This window comes from Sinocyclocheilus grahami, unplaced genomic scaffold (genome assembly GCF_001515645.1).
Source record: "Sinocyclocheilus grahami isolate Dianchi unplaced genomic scaffold, SAMN03320097.WGS_v1.1 scaffold93.1, whole genome shotgun sequence".
NCBI lineage: Eukaryota > Metazoa > Chordata > Actinopteri > Cypriniformes > Cyprinidae > Sinocyclocheilus > Sinocyclocheilus grahami.
In genome coordinates, this window is record NW_015505272.1 from 1580797 (window position 1) to 1598207 (window position 17411).

At 38.2% G+C, this 17411-nt stretch overlaps 1 protein-coding gene across 1 annotated transcript in view; it reads left to right on the forward strand.

Moving 5' to 3' along the window:
* LOC107587547 (multiple C2 and transmembrane domain-containing protein 1-like) overlaps positions 1-16236 on the forward strand; it is a 202866-nt gene extending 186630 nt beyond the window's left edge. The window contains exons 19-22 of the mRNA XM_016275362.1: positions 2904-3013; positions 3880-3989; positions 4404-4501; positions 14598-16236. Of these exons, the coding sequence (XP_016130848.1) occupies positions 2904-3013; positions 3880-3989; positions 4404-4501; positions 14598-14669 (390 nt within the window). The 3' untranslated portion in view covers positions 14670-16236. The remainder of the gene's footprint in view (positions 1-2903; positions 3014-3879; positions 3990-4403; positions 4502-14597) is intronic.
* The last annotated feature ends 1175 nt before the right edge of the window (positions 16237-17411 follow it).

Consider the following 17411-nt stretch of genomic DNA (forward strand, 5'->3'; position numbering starts at 1 on the left):
ATCCACAGCAGGCTCTTCTGCGGCAGGTTGCTCCTCGGCTCGTAGCGGTGTGAGCTTGTTTATGTGTGTGTGAGAGAAGTGCGGAGGAGCAGTGAAAACAAGCCTCTCCCCAGGCTAGTGTTATTCCAACCTCCTGCCTTCCTCAATCCACTTTTGAAGGCAGGAAATCGGAGTTAGCTCATGGTTTGAGGGCCATGTGGTAATGGTTTAGACTGTAGAGACCCATGACCTGCACCTCCACCCTCGCGTGTACACGCACACACTGATGCCTTGTCCCTCAAAGTCTTCTTTTCTTATATAGCACCCAATACAATGGAGTGTATGTTGGACTTTTGTTTCGGTTGATAACGCAAACCAGATGGGAGGTAGGACAGGAAAGTCTTGTTAAATATTTGCTAAGAAAAATAACCCTGGGACGCGGTCTAATTGTATCTATTTGTCTTGTGTGTCTTTTTGGGAAGGAGATGTGGTTATGCAGGCCATATTGGGCTTCATTTTTCAAATGTGGGATCCAGTACAAAGCATGGGAGACGGATGGGATAATGTGTGTGAGTGTGTGTGTGTTGAGGGAGTACAGACAGTTTGATCTGGTTTTTCCCGAGACCCATCTCAGTATTATAAGCATGTTTCTTTATTTTGGGGATGATATTCCAGTACCTGTTGTATAGACCCTTTTACATACCTGCTCTTGAAACATTCGCTCTGTGTGTAGAAATAAGTTGTTCTCAACAAGCAGGTCGGGCCCACTAGGGGACCTCAACAAACTTCCAGGAAGGCCCTAATACATCTTAAAATCATGCACATTTAGTCTTATTAAATATTTGTAAAATATTAAAAAGTAAAGATGTACAACATCTAACATCAGTTTATTCATTTTTATTACAACAGCAGCACTAGAGGCACATAAAGTATCAGCTCAAATATGGCCTTTGAATATTGCCGTGTACAAAGAGGGGCCTTGAAGTCAAAAAGGTTGAGAACTACTGGTTTAAATGCACTTTAAATATTTGGACTTTAAATCTTCAAAAAAAAAAAAAAATTGCCAGACTTAATCTGACTGAAATCGTACCAGTCTAGTTTTGTGAAGTCATACCAGTGTTATGTTATTATTATTAATATACTATTATACTGCAGTTTTTGTTAATATTTTGCATTTGATTTTTACATATATTTTCTGTTTTCGTTTTAATTTTAAAGTTATTTAGATAACTTTAAAATTTTAAAGAGTTATTTAGAATGTGTTTTGTCAGTTTTTATAGTTTTTAAAATTACGTTTTTTTTGTTTGTTTTTGTTTTTTTAGATTATATAGTTCTAGTTATTTTAGTACTTCAACCTAAACTGAAAAAAAAACTAGAAATGGCAGCTCGTTTAAATAAAATAAGTTTAAGATTAATTTAAAAAAAAAATTGTTTTAGTTTTAGTTATTGATAATAACCCTAAATCAGATTAACAGACCTTGATTACAGTATATGATTGAAGGTCCGCTTCATTTCTGCATGTAAACAGGTTACTCAGACTAGAATAGACCTCGTGCTATGCACTTGCGGTTCCTTTGTCTTTTAGAGACAATACGTGACGTGTATAAACTTTGTGCCTTAACTATCTTTTTAAATGCAAATAATATGCAGTATTCATGCACTTGCATTCCTTTATAAAGCACAAAAAGATCTCTATGCATTGACACCATCCCTCTTTTCCTGCTTTGATTTGCACAGTGGGTTTTGATCCAGAGGTTCAGTAGCTGGTCGGCTCATTGTGGACATGATCCACTGCAGTGACATTTCAATTGATCTCCATGAAAGGCCTGGGGATGGCGACTGAAGTGCTTCCAGATAAACCTGGGCAGGGTTGAGCAGAGGCCTGGATCTCCCATAAAGCAGACCCGGGGCAAAGGCATAGTGATGCTCACTGCTGCATGGCAGTGCCGTCCCGCTGGGACCATTTCGCCAGGACTTTTCGTTCTTCTTAAGTGCTGCCAGTTCATTTGTGTAGGCCCACCGGAGGGGCACAGCCTGTGTCAGGGCTTGGAAATCTGGACATAGCTTATTTTTCATATTGCTAATAGGCCAGAATTTCTGTTTTTCTCTTCAAATGGTTGACCGATAGAAGAAACAGACAGAATTGGAGTGTTTTGTAGGTTAAATGGATGAGTTTTGAGTTTCAATCTTGTACTTTTTTTTGGAATAGTTCACCCAAAATGACAATTCTGTCATAATTTACTTCATTCCAAACATCTGTAAACACAGAAGATGTTTTTCAGTATGTCCCGCTCTGTCAGTAAAAAACAGGGTTGGAATGGCATGAGAATGAGCAAATAATTACAGGGTTTTTATTTTTGTGTGAGCAGTCCCTTAAGAGTTAAGGTGAGTGTGGAAGTGTACATGTGTGTGTGTGTGTGTCTCAGCACATCAATGCACTACAATAGTCTCTGTCTGTGTGTCCACACTCAGTCACTACATTCTGTGTCAGCCCAACTGTTGCATGACTGTTCTTATTGTTAGAATAAAATCAGAGCCTTTTGACTGTGGAAACATTTAACTGACGCCTACTTTTGAGGTTCTTGTGGCCAGTTTATTTTAAGTTGAAGACCACCAAAAGTTTTTGGTGCTTATAGTAATGATGGTGGTGATGGCCACAATGATGTCACCACTGTAAAACCTGGTTACCCAACATAGCTATTTCTCTCTGAAGAAAGTATTAGAATAAATATTCGTCTCTTTATTGTTACACAAAGCGTGATTAATTTCAAACATGTTTATTGCAGCATGGAGAACATGGAAAGAGAGAGAGCTCATCGAGCCTTTGATGCTCCTCATGCTCTTTCAGCTGTGTGGAAATGCATTTGCCCAGCCTCTCTCTCTTTTTCCCTCTCTGTCTTTCTCTCTCCCTCTCATTCTTTCAGGACTCAGAGAGAAAGGGTTTCATGAATAAGCTGTATGCCATTCAGGATGTGTGTATCAGTGTCCAGAATGCTCTGGATGAAGTGGCCTCCTATGGTGAGAGGATAAAGAAGTAAGTCTGAGCTCTCGCTGCTTGTGCTTGAGCAGTGCCAACCTCAGTCACATCTTACTCAGCCTGTTATACAAACACAAACATACACATGCGTATACTGCAAAAAATCTTTTTCCTAATCACTGTTTTTGTCTTGTTTTCCAGTGGAATTTCTAAACATCCTTAATCAAATTGACCTAAAAAGCAAAACTTGCCTTAAGAGAATGTATGATATCATTTAAAAGTAACATTTATTTATTATGCAATAATTACTTTAATTCAACAATTTCAAATAAATGCTGTTTTCTAAACTTTCTATTGATCAAATAATCTTGAAAAAAAGCACAAAAAATATCCACGAAAATGTTAAGCAGCACAAATGTCTTCAATATAACAGTTTTCGAATTAAAATAGACACCAGTTATTTGACATTGTAATAATATTTCACAATAGTACTGTTAATTTTTATTGTACTTTGATCAAATAAATGCAGCCTTGATAAGCATGAGACTTTTTTCAACATGTTTATTGACATTTTTAACGTTTTAAGTAGTGTATCTTGAATTAAGTTTGTTTTACCCTGATAGCAATTTTTTCTTTATTGTTTTAAGCATAAGCCTTAATGAAAACATCATTAGAAAAAGAAGAAAAAAACGCATCAAATGAATGTAAATCCATTTGTCCTGTTGTCGGAAGTAGCTCAAGTGCATGGAATATGTTAGATAGACTGGGGCATCAGTTTACTGCATTCAGTGTAGACAGTATTACTTATTATAATGGGTTTTCCTGGATTTTATTGCATATTGTCACTCTCCTCCGGTGTAGACTGGAGTAGGCCTGTGTAGAAGGAAATAACCTCCTTTTCTCACTCTTTTCTGTGTTCTCAGTACTTTCAATTGGACTGTGCCTTTCCTCAGCTGGCTGGCCATAGTTGCCCTGTGTGCAGCCACTCTTGTGGTGTACTTCATTCCTCTCAGATACATCGTACTGGCCTGGGGTAAGCTGTCATCCATTACGTTCATAATGTGTCATGAATGACGAAATAACATAAGCCAGTAGCATGTTGCATAGCGTGTATTTTAGAATTTCAAATATACTATTGTAGGAGTTCACAGAGTTTAATGGCAGTTTAGGTTTGAATGCTCCAGGGATTCTCCACCAGCATAGCAGGGAGGATGGTAAACTGCCGAGCTCAGGGCAAACTCACTAGTAGCTAATGCCCTGTGTGCTCTTTTATACAGTGTTCAGATCTGAAGCTCTGCAAGGTCAGAGAGCAGAGCTCCTGTCAGCTCCATAGCAGCTGATCCTGTAAAGTACAATGATGAGGGTTCAGAATCCGTACAGGGTCTTAGGTCTTCCTGAACTGCATTGTGAGTGAGGTCTAATGCGCCACTGTTATTTCAACTTTCAGGGGTGAACATGTTCACCAAAAAACTGCGAGACCCATACAGCATCGACAACAATGAGCTGTTGGACTTCTTGTCCCGAGTGCCCTCAGATGTTCAAATGGTAGGTATTCCTTATTACATTCACCCGTACTGTCAGTTACTCCAGCATTGTAACTGACAACTGCATGTATTTGGATTTAGCCAAATTCCAAAATGATGTCATTTCTGATGTCAAAAGTTAAAGGGGTCATATGATGCGATTTCAAGTTTTCCTTTCTCTTTGGAGTGTTACAAGCTCTTGGTGCATAAAAAAGATCTGTAAAGTTGCAAAGACTAAAGTCTCAGATCCAAAGAGATATTCTTTATAAAAGTTAAGAGTCAGCCACGCCTGCCTAAAACGCCTCGTTCTAACATGCCCCCACATATCTACGTCACTATGTGGAAATCTCCATAACAATTACCTGCAATCCCTGGAACTACCTGCACTCTCACCAGTGAGAGTCTCTACAATAATGTGCAGTATTTGAAAAATTATGTGTTTTTTGAAAATTAAAGCATCAACATATTCTGTTACACCAAATACACAAAATAATGATCTTTAAAATAGCATCATATGACCCCTTTAATGTAATTAATAATTATGTATTTATGTCTTTTATAAGTTAAACACTTAGGTTTATAACTTAGTTTCCAACCCTAAGTATGAGCAACAGTAATAGTGATGCTAGCCTTAGCAAACATAATAAAATAATAACAATGAACTCTGCTTTGTGAGAAAGTATTTGTGCAGAGTTTCCTGTCTCCCCGTTCCATTTTCTATGCTTTAATTTATGCTTCCTGCTCATGGTAATATGCATAAATGCAGAATCAGGGAATTCTATTCTTGTCATCACAAACAGCCTTGTGACTCATTACCATGGAAAGAGCGCAATATGTTGACTTTTTAAACTCACAAACTTCACCTAAACTTTTATACCTATAATCACACTTTCCTCTTTGGAAATATATAATGCTAATTCATATTTTATTGATTTCACTCCTTGTAATTGGGTGTTTCTTTAACAAAAAGTATCTTTAAGTACCAGGTGGTGCACTACTTTTTGTGTTTTGAAGTTCATGGTAAAACTACTTGGGAATTACTTGATTGCATAAATATATGCTATTGTGTATATTGTAAAGATTGGTTACACTTTAGAATAGGGACCACATATGCACTGTTAATTAAGAGTTTTCCCTGATGCTTTGTTTATAGACTATTTGTGGGTGGCTGTTTGTTGTTTCACCTATTGGGAATTACTTGATTGCATAAATATATGCTATTGTGTATATTGTAAAGATTGGTTACACTTTAGAATAGGGAACACATATGCACTGTTAATTAAGAGTTTTCCCTGATGCTTTGTTTATAGACTATTTGTGGGTGGCTGTTTGTTGTTTCACCTATCAGTTCGTGTTGATAAAGTATAATAGGGTAAATCCTGTATAGTGCTTGCATAAAGCAAGTAGTGCATACACTTGTAGCTGTTATGTATCTTTGTAATTCATTGCAAGCCCCCTTTTGAGGCACGATGTTGTCATGATGATGTCATGTTTAAACGCGAAGCACACTGGAATGAATAATTCACTGAAAACTCAATGCGAGTCTCTGTTCTCTCTGCAATCTCTGATGTAATCAACCTGGTTCCTTTATATTAGAGCTGTTTTGGACGGATTGTTTGAACGCATTCGTTTCCTGGATCATTGGACTGAAAACTTTCCTGGAGTTTAGCAGCTTAAAATGATCTTATCGCAAGCAGAGAAGCAAAATTGGGTTAAAAGGTTATAATAGAAATTGTGCTTCAGTAATTTAGCGTTAACTGCGTAAAATTATTTTAACGCATTAAGGATTGTAAAATTAATCGCATGCGTTAACGCGTTAACGATGACATAGTATTTACCTAGTTTTCAGCTAACTATTAGTTACTGCATCATTTTTATCATGAACAAAAAGTTTGCAAGTTAGTGTACGTGATTACCAAGGAGACATGAAATATGAGACATGTGATGTCAATAGTATGTACAGAATACTTTTATTCTGAATCATTTCCAGTCAATCTATAACCTTGTCAAATTATAAAGATGTGTAAAAATATAATTTAAATAGTGCTAGCTATACAATTAGACTGAAAAAAGTATCTTTAAATGTTTAAAATTTCCACCATATTATATATATATACTGTATATATATACACACAAACAGACTTATACTGTATGTATACACACATACACACCCACACCCACACCAGTCTACAGGGCCATAAGTGTCTGTTGTTAGAGAAATAACCAATTATGTTCTGATCCTTGTTAGTCTTCATGAAGAATGTGATTCGTAAATTTGGGTTAGTTAAGTTGAATGTAAATGGCTTGTGATGTTTCCAGTCTGCACGTGTCTCTCGGTAGATTTATGGACTTCTTGCTGTGTTGTACTGAGTCATGCTTTGTTATTGAGTGTAATGAGTGTAAAGCAGTAATCCTCTCCCGGTCTGCTTCTACATTAACCGTGAGATCTGAGTTATGCGGCCCGCCCCGTTGTCCCGTTTGCAATCAGCAGCATTCTGTCGGAGCAGCAAGGTGCTGCCGTTTAACTGCAATTAAAACTTGAGCTCGTAAACACAAGCCCAGCCTGTTATCGTGCTTCCTCTGTGTCGGGATAAACCCTGCGGTGCTGACGGCGGGGGTGACACGGGGCTCTGATCCAGGACCAGTCGCTTGCCTTTGATGAGCCCGGGGCGGCGGGCAGGCTTTGATCTCTACAGAGTCGTAATCCCAAGCCCCTGCTTGGCTTTACATAGGCCCTGCAGCTGCAGGTAGCCTGCTCTAAATTAGCCCGATGCGGCTAGGTCGCTAAGGTGCGTTTACCCCAAACACCTGGAGCCCAGAAGGTCCCTGCAGGTAGGAGGCCCGGAGGAGACCTGGCTAATGATGTACGGTGAGGTTCATGCTCAGAAGAGTAGGCCGCCGTGGGCTTTCTATGTCCTGTAACAGCTTTTGATTTAGGATAGTCCAGAAAAGTACTTGAACATCGGCGTGATGCGCGGAACGTTCCGCTCTGCATCGCACAACTGCCCGTGGAGGTCCGTTCACCTCTGTTTTCTGGGTTATAGACGCCTCTGTGGGACCTCAGAGACTCAAACAAAGTGTCGGGGTGTGATCTGCACATGCCCAAAGGCCCGAACGTTTCGCACAAATGACAAATGGAGGGCTATTTTTGAGGTTCTGACGTGACCCACACCTCCCGCGCCGTCCCGTGATAAAAGCCCTGCAAGGCCGAGAGAGGCCAGCATTGCCTCTTTTACAGATCATTTGGAGGTGCCTCAGAACAACATGAACTGATGAGATTCTAATGACTTTTTATATAAAGGGCATCTATGCTGCAGTCTGTGAGTACAGAGTGTCTTTGAGTGGGAATGTCTTTACTAACCTCGTTGTTATTTTGAGTACGCTGCTTGCATATGCATTTCGGTGGATACATATCAGTGGAGTGTTGTGGACTGAAATGAGGCAGCAAATTCCCTTTTTCTGTCTCTTTCTTTTTTTTGCCTAATGTAAAGGCATGCTCTAGGTCCATATGATGTTTACAAAATTACTGTGTTAATGGAACACCATTTAAAAAACTTTTATCAGTAACCACATATTATAAAAGCACCAGCATCCCCCTAACCATACAAGGGATAATCAGTTTGAAGGATGGAAGGAGCTCATAAAATAATGTTAGTTTGTTCATATTAACATAATATTTATTAAGGTTATCTATTACATTGTAACATTTTTACATGCTTCACAAACAAAAATAATAGTAACACTAATACAGTAACACTAATATTGAATATCTTTTATATGTACAGGTTGCTGTTGTTCGTCTATTGTTTTTTTTTGTTTGTTTTTTGTTTCTCATCCTTTTTGTCTGACCTGAGTTATCAAATTCTTACCACAAGAGTGTTGGCATGAAGGCTTTAACATAATAAAACTGATTGGTCACTAAAAACCTTAGATCATTTCATGTTACAAGTAATTTCAAAAGATTTTTACTTTTAGTGATTCAGGCTTATTTGATTATTTTACCTCTATTTCACCATTCACTCTCATATCTACACCATACTTTAAAGCACATTTTGAAACTGTATCCACTGGTGTCGCTGTTGGACACTTTATAAACTTGAGTGGTTTGTGTGCTATTTTTAATATTATTTTTATTTTTGGACTGCTGATTACTTTCCCCTCCAGATTTTTGGGGAAGGCACTGTTGTCCTTGTCTCCTCTTGTAAAATAGCCTTAAAATGGATACATTCATTAAATGACTTTATTAATTGCCCAAGTTGAAGGTGTAGTGAAGAGCAGTCAGGTTAAATGTACACTATACACAAGTGCTGTGCTTATTCTAAGATGTGTTTGTAAACCTCAATACATACAGTACCACCTCTGTGCATGGCCTTTTAAGTGCACTGCAGGAGACCAGTGATATATCAAACCTGCTGCGAGGTGCATATTCACTTTGAATTACTCTCCCAGTTTACACACTCTGTGTTCTTTTCATGTATGCGCCTATAGATTCCTCCGAGGATATCTTTACCTGCTGTGTGCCTGCCTCGCTGCTTTGAATAAAGCACATTCTGATATAATGCAATACTTTGTCTCTTAAATGAGGCCAACTGGCATTACCAACTTAACATTCTCTACCAGGTGTCTAAGACGTGTCCTATCGCATACTTTATGGTGCCATTAGCCAATGGAGGAACTGTGTGCGTAACTGGGACGCTAGCAATTAGCACGCCAAGGGCTCCATTATGGCCTATGCAAATGCAGAGATTAAAATGCAGTCACAGCGTACAAACGATTCAGCTCTTAGCCAATTCATCACCTGCGAAGGGCACACACTCGAGGAGAGAAGAAAAGAGGGCAAACAATAGCAAAACTAGTCTGTTTTCTGAGGACATAGTCATTTATGGCCACTTTTAGCTCAAAAATTTTTTTTTTTTGGCAATTTATGGCTGATTTTGTCCCCAAAACATTTTGAAGTAGCTTGCAGCAGGCATGGATGTTATGTTTTCACTTTGTTAAAAACATTATTAAAAAAATACATAAATAAAGAAATAAAAAATCATTAAAACACTTAAAAATCGTTATGTTCACAAATGTTTGACAAGTATACTATCGCTTGACTACAAGTCAAAAATACGGAATGATTAACACATACCAGGCTGCATTCATTAGAATAAACACTTTTTTTTTTTTTTTTTACGATAACTGTTTTCTTTTTTGGATGTTTTAGTAGAAATAAATGCTTTTATTCAGCAAATACGCATTAAATTGATCAGACGTGACAGTAAAACAATTGTTACAAAACATTCTATTTCAAATAAAAGCTTTCTTTTCATCAAAGAAACTTAAAAAAAGTTTACACAAAATTTTAAGCAGCGAAAACTAGGGATGGGTACCGAAACCCGGTATTTAATCGGTCCTGGGGCTAAATTATGAAAGACCGGAGTATCGATCAACTCTGACGTTAACGGTTCTGCTATCGGTACTGGAGAAATTAATAAGACACACATACATTTATTATCGCTATATATACATTATCTTGCAAATTCTATCTCACCAGAGTCGTCAGCTGTTTTTCAAACATTTGTCTATGATGCATTTTTGCTATTCGCAATTCAGAAGCGAGATCGCGCCCACGCGGAGGAGCTTCAGCACACGCAACATGAAAGCCCTGTTTAATTATGATAGAAGAGAGAACTAAACATTCAAACATCTGCTTACACTTTAGGCCTGTGGCGGTTTTATTAAGCTAATTTAATTTTTTTATTTCATTTTCTATGTCTTAAGTGGAGGAGAACAGTTGGGAGAAAATCCGATGTGTGTCAATATATTGTTTTAAAGTGACAGACTGGCGCTTGGGCCATCAAAATGCAAATCTGCTCTTAATCTGAATAACGTTATAGCTTTAATAAGCATTCATCTATCAATACATACACTGAAAACTATGCAGTGTTCATTTACATTTGATTACTTTTAGATTTCTTTTGTAGGCTATTACTTACCTGAACAGTAATGTTAGTAGAACTTGTTAGTAGAAAAATAACAGCACTGTTTATTTCATTTAATTTGTATATTTGTTTTATTGTATTTGTCAGTTTGTTTTACTTTGTGTCTTTGTTCATGTTCTTACTGTATCTTATCTTATGTATAAAACTCTAAAAATGCCTGCACACTGGTGCATTTACAAATTGATGTTTTATAGTCATTTCATTAAATATTTATTTTACATTTCAGAATATAAAGCAATGTTAATTCAGCTCTTAATTTGTCATATATATATATATATAAAACAAAAAGTACCGATAAGAATACCGTTAAAGTACCGAATCGATAAGCAGTATCGGTAAGAGTAGTAATACCGTTAAAACCTTAACGATACCCATCCCTAGCGAAAAAGTCAGTATATTACAATGATTTCTGAAGGATCATATGACGCTGAGGACAGCTTTGCCATCACAGGAATAAATACAAATGTAAAATATATTCAAATAAATTTAAGTTATTTCAAATCATAATAATATTTTAATATTTAGTTTTTTTGTATACTTTTGATCAAATAAATGCAGCCTTGGTGAGCTCAAGATACTTCATTTAAATGATTTCCGAAGTTTCCAGACTTTTGAAAAGTACTTTATACTTTATTTGGCAACTTGGGAAAAAAAAATCTTCTGGCTCAAATGGTAGAGCATGAGGCCAGCAGTGCTAAAGTCATGGGTTCGATTCCCAGAAAAAGCATGACCTCAGATCAGATATCAGATCAATACATTGTTTATTTATCAAAACAGTCAAATACCATGTTTAATTATTTGTGCACCCCCTAATTAATATTCATAAGCTAAGCCTTTGGCAAATTTGTGATCCCTCCCACAGCTGTCCTAATCACTTTTTTGTTTCTGAGAGCAAGAATCTTTTCTAAGGCCTGTATTTGCTGCACCAGGGGTTTCTATTTAGAGTTTAAACAAGCAATTAGCGTGCACCTTACCTCAAGAAAATAAAAAAGTTAGGAGAAACTTTCCTCAGTGCCTTTCCCTCTATATTCACCTCGAAACTCTTGTTTTTTTTTCTCTCGACAATGGATGTGAGCTTGTCTGTGGGCGTCTGTGAGCCCTTTTTTTCTTCTACAGGAGCATTTAATGCCCCTAATGCAAGGTTAGGTGTCACTGGAGATGAAGCAGGCACGATTTCTCTGCTCCTCTATAAACAGCATAGCATAGTATCATTAAAAATGTTCAGCTTTCATTTACTTATTTATATTTGTCTGCCGCCCATGTGGCTTCAAACCCCGATCCACGCTTAGCAGCGGGACGACATGGCGTACTCGGCTTCGGCAGGTCCCGGGACGGCGTCTGACACCGCTAAACGAGGCGCTCGCGCGCTTGGCGCCCCCTCTGCGAGAGCGCACTTCAAAGTGTGTTTTGTAGTGCAACTGTCAACATGGGGGAGCGGAGCGAGGGTGGAGCAGCCTTTGAGCAGCGTAAGGTCTTTACCCATCGTCTCCACGGATGTTCTCTTTGTGCTCGGCACTTGCTCCAAATTGCTATCTCACCGTAGTCACTTTTAACCCCCCTTATTCAATCTACTAAAGTTCTTCTCTTTGTATTGTTCCCTTTTTTTACTTTCTCCGCGTGCTTCTTTGACTCTAACTAGTGCGCTGTGTTATCTTGGGTGGGACAGCTCTCTGTCATTAAAGCTGCAGTGCTTGTTGCACCATACAGGGTGGCATAACTGTCAGCAGTTAAGAGTAATAGAGCCTCTGACGTGCCACACACTCTCTATTGCGCTACTTTTGATTGAGCCTTTATTGTTGTTTGCCTTCATTTCTTTTCTTCCATTAGATTCACTAATGTCGATCTTCATCGCCTCACCTTGACATGTAAACTTTTGTTTACACACAGTTCAAGGGAGTCTTCTGAAGTCAGGCGCGACCCTGATGTGTTTAAAGCGAATATGAAAATAATGACCCCGTTAGGCTGCAATTTAAAGCGCGCTTTGAAGACGACGAATGCCAGGCCGCTCTGAAATCCTCCAGAAATGCTCTAGCTGTAGCTATGGCCACTATTGTCAACATTGAGTTAGTATTCATTAGGTCTATTATTGACTAAATTTAAATTTATTATTTTTTAATCAAATGAATTCAATTATATGCTGAATAATTAATTAGAATAATCATATATCAATGTTTTTAGATTTTGCAAATGTACTACATTTACACTCTCGTTAAGGAGCAGGATTAATTGTTATTGTAATTAGTTTTTACACTACAGACAATTTTAATTTTAGTTTGAATTTATTGTACTTTAAAAACTGTAGAAGCACAACTGACATAAAGATGTTCCTCTGCTAGTAACTAAATGTTTTGTATCAACCACAGATGTCAATAGAGAGCCTAGAATTCTGTACTATTCCTTTAAATTATTTTTTTATTTACATTTTTATACAAAATTAAAATGTACAGTACCTTGCTGAAATTAATAATTTTATTCAGCAAAGATGCAAACTTTCTAATAATCAAAATCCTGGAAAAAAATTAAGCAGCACGACTGTTTTCAACATTGATTTGATTAAGAATAATTAGATGATAATGTTTCTTGATACACACACACACACACACACACACACACACACATGTATGTATATATACATTTTGGCCCTGAATTGGCCCTTAAAGTGCTACGAACAGTTAATTTAATTTGTAATAATATTTCACAATATTACTGAGTTACTGTATGTTTCATCAAATAAATGCAGCCTTGACTTCTTTACAATAAAAAAAAAAGTATTTAAAAAAAATAAAAATACCCCCCATACACACACAAAAGTAAGGACATTACAAAAACAAAACAAAACCCAAAACTTTTGGTCAGTTGATTTAATGTTTTCTATCAATTTTCCATGCATCTATTTAAACCTTTGTGTCTTGATGAAAAGATGCATGTAAAACTACAAAGCAGACCAACTCGGTTTGGATAAATGTATTTTTCATCCTTACTACTTCAAAACCACATCAAAATCACATCTGGTGTGAGCGGAATGTGACACAGACAAACCCAGTCTCACACCTACAAGATGGATGGCTGAGAGATGGACACACTTCTCAGTGTAGGTGACTGATGTTTCTGTTGAGCTGGCAGTACATGGACCACATGTCTTAGGGATTCTGAGTATGACGTCAGTCAGTTTGAGGGCCAGATCTGAGGGAAAACCAGTGATCTGTCTGTTTCACTCAGAGGCGCTTAACTGTTGCTGTCTTATTGGTCTGAAAGTGAATACTAGTATGGTGACAACCCTGTGAATTTTAAGCTGACATACCTCCCCTTTCTGCTCCGTTCCAAAACCTTAGTGAGCTGCCTCGTTACCTAGATAGGTAGCTGCCTTTTAAGACATCCCAACTGGAATGGAACCTTATAAGTGAGTTTTTTGGAACAATGTACATAAGTTGCAACATAGTGTTGTGCAAATGGTGCACTTTGTGGTCAATTGATTCAATACAAGCAATGTGAGATCAATAACTATATACTGTAATATGCATACACATAGCACTCACATTTTGGTTTACATAGAACATTATAGTTATTAATAAACGTTTTTATCATACTGCTTTCTACACTTTTGAAAATGGAAAAGTTTGGGGTTGGTAAATGTTTTTAAAAGATGACCAAGGCTCAATTTATTTAATTAATTATACAGTAATATTGTAAAATATTATTACAATATAAAATAGGAGTTTTCTAATATATTTTCAATTGTATTTTCCCCTGTGATTTCAGCAGCCATTTCTCCAGTGTTGCGTGATCCTTCAGAAATCACTCTAATATGCTGATTTTATGCTCAATAAACATTTCTTCTTATTATTATCAATGATGTTGAAAACAATTTTATAGCTTAAACTTATTTTGTTGAAATTGTGTGAATTTTTGTGGAAAGTTCAAAGGAACAGCATTTATTTGAAGTAGAATTTTTTTGCATCATTGTTAATGTTTGAAAACATTTATGGCCAATATAGTGTGCATCTCAGTCATATGTGGCTGTTAACTTGAGCCTTTAGTGTGACAGCACAGCTGTGCTCTGCTGTGTTTGACCGAGGCCGCTATCAATCCGCCCACCTGACCACGTGTGTGTGATTGTGTGTGTTTTAACAGGTGCAGTACCGAGAGCTGAAAGTGGAGCCCAGTCACAGCCCAAACAAAAGAAAGAAAAATAACCCAGGATAGCTCCTCTTCTCGCACGGATGCTCTCCCAACGCCAAGGAGAAGGAGAGTACTGACTGGCAACCAGCCTCTTTCTGTCTTTCTTCCTCACTCTTTTTCTCTGCAGCGTGGAGAGTTAAAGAGCGCAGTCAGAGTGAAAACGGGACCGTTGTTAATTACCATCCGTCCTTTTTTTGGTTTATTTTTGCGGCGGGGAAAGCGGCGAAAGCTCTTGACCCCTTTTAGAGTCAAACAGTCTGGGTTATTTGTCAGCGCTTGCCACTAGCCAGACAGCTCTAAAAGCCAAGGTGTCCTTCCACGGCAGCAAACTGAGCCGTTCTAACCACAAATAGCAGGATCAGCTGATAATAATACGGCCACCTGTGCCGACACACCTCGCCTCAACAGAAGGGAAAACGACGGTGGTTAAGTTGCAGTTTGCACCCTATAATTTGCACGGCACGGTCACTGCCGTATCTAAAGCTATCCGCAGCTGAGTCGACAGCTGAGCCTGTTACGGTCCGATTTATGGCTGTAACTAAAGTGCTCGTGGAAATGACTCAAAAAACGCCCAGTGCCAGTGAGGTTTGCGATATCTTTACATCATTTCGATGTTCTTTCAATGGTATGAATGATGCATACTGGGATTGTTTATTGTAAACCTTTGTCGACCAATAGTAGCCGTGCCAGCGTCAGCATTGTCCTCATAGTGGGGATTAGAGAATTTACGTTTCATCCTTTGCTCCTAAAGCACCGCCATGTGCCACTCCGCTAATTTTTTATCTCTAAAGGCCAAGTGCTGTTATATAAAGGAACCGGCCGAAATCTTTAGAAAAATCCCAAACTTGAAGGGTGTTTTCATTGCTGTGGATTGGCTGCTTGATGAGAAGTCGATAGTGTGTGACAGGCTGCTTTAGGGCCTTGGGGGGGGGTACCGTAGGGCAGAGGTTTACTGACGCCGCCGTGGAGAAAAAGGAGGACGCGGGCAGCTTTCTCATACGCTCCTGTCATTCCGCTTTCTCTCCCTCTGTCATTTCCTCTCATTCATCCAGCTGCTTGCGAGGGAGGTCATGGATGGGTCCATGGGCCGCTCTTGAGGGACCTCGGCGTAGCGAGCGATGAAAGATCACAGCGCAGGCTACGTCAGAAAGACACTTGCCCTCCGCCTCCCTCCTGACTTCTCATTTGCCATATCGCATCTATCTATCGCATCTATCACATGGAAAGACCATTGATTTGTCGGAGGGAACTCCATTACAAAGACAACACAATCCCCCCTGAGCAGGACACGGGCGGTACTTCAGTGACTTGCATTATAAAAAAAACAACAACACAATGATGATTTGAACAGCAGAAAGGATAGTTGTCTAAGCCTGAATGTGTTTCTGTGTACTGTACGTGTTGATTTAAGTTGTTAAGTGGGTTTACTGTGAATGTTTTTTGCATCCCAAAAGCTTTTTGTTTTGTAAAAGTGCACATGCTATGTTTGCAAGTAAACCAAAGTGGACCTTTTTTTTGGAAATAATATATATATATATATATATAAAAGAGACAACTATCTAGAATGTATTCAGTGGAAAAGGAATAAAGGCACTTTCATTTATACCAGATTTTTTAATTATTTATTTAACATAAACATTTTTTTTGTAAATATTCCTATTGTAAAAACAAACAGACAAAAAAAGCAGAATATATGTGATCAGTTTATGAAACTGTAATGTGTCTGTGTGTCATTTTAAAACCTGCTCCCTGTGATTGGCTGAAACACAGTTGGCAGATTTGTGACAAAATTGAAACTAAAATATGAACTATGAATAATTTGTCATTACTTTTAAAGATGTTTTGTTTCTTTTTTATATAATTATTGCTTGCGTTCATCAATAAAAAAAACATCTCAAAGCATGTAAACAAGAATGACTTGTGCAGTATTATTTCTGTATATTATTATAGTATATATTAATATTTTTAATATATATTTTAATATTTTGTATTTTATTTAGCGTTTTATTCGTTTGTTTTTTACTATTTCTATTTAGCTTTATTTTTATTCCAGTTTTTAGTATTTAGCTTTATTAGACTGCAGCTCTACTTTAAAACTCAATTGGTTTTTAATGAATGAATGAATGATAACATTAGTTTTATAGTAATATTACTTCGACTATGAAGAGTTTACATACTGAAGGCACAAGGTCTCATCTATAGATCTTAGCGGTGGGTCTTTTGTAGAAAAACACACAGGTGTGTACAAGCTGGTTCATCTTTCACACGCAGAGTCATTCATTTCTTACACCTTCACCAGCACTGCTATATTTCAAGCCGTTTGCCGTGAGCCAGGTTTCCCTGCCGAACACCTCACGACGCAAGCGCCCTTCACACGCTCTCAGAGTGATGGAGGGACTGTGTGGGGCTCCCCTGTGCTCTCAGCCTCTGCGGCCTCCCATCATTTGTTAGTCTGGCTGTTTCTTGCCTGTCTGATCCCTGCTGTTATTCAATATGACACCGTAGCATCACACGGCGTGATCCAGTACAAACGGCCGCTCTGCCAGACGCTAATAATCACAGCCACGCTGAAAGCAAGAACACTTGAGCTTGTTATTTATTAACCTCAGCATCCTCCATCGCTCTTGGGCTGTCAGGCTCAGACCATCCGCAGCGTCTTGGGTTCTAATCCCAAAGCCGGACTCTGTGATCCCTCGTCACCTCCGGAGGCTGCATTGTAGTTGATCAGGAAACGGCTCATTCTTCATGGAGGTCTTGGATGGATTC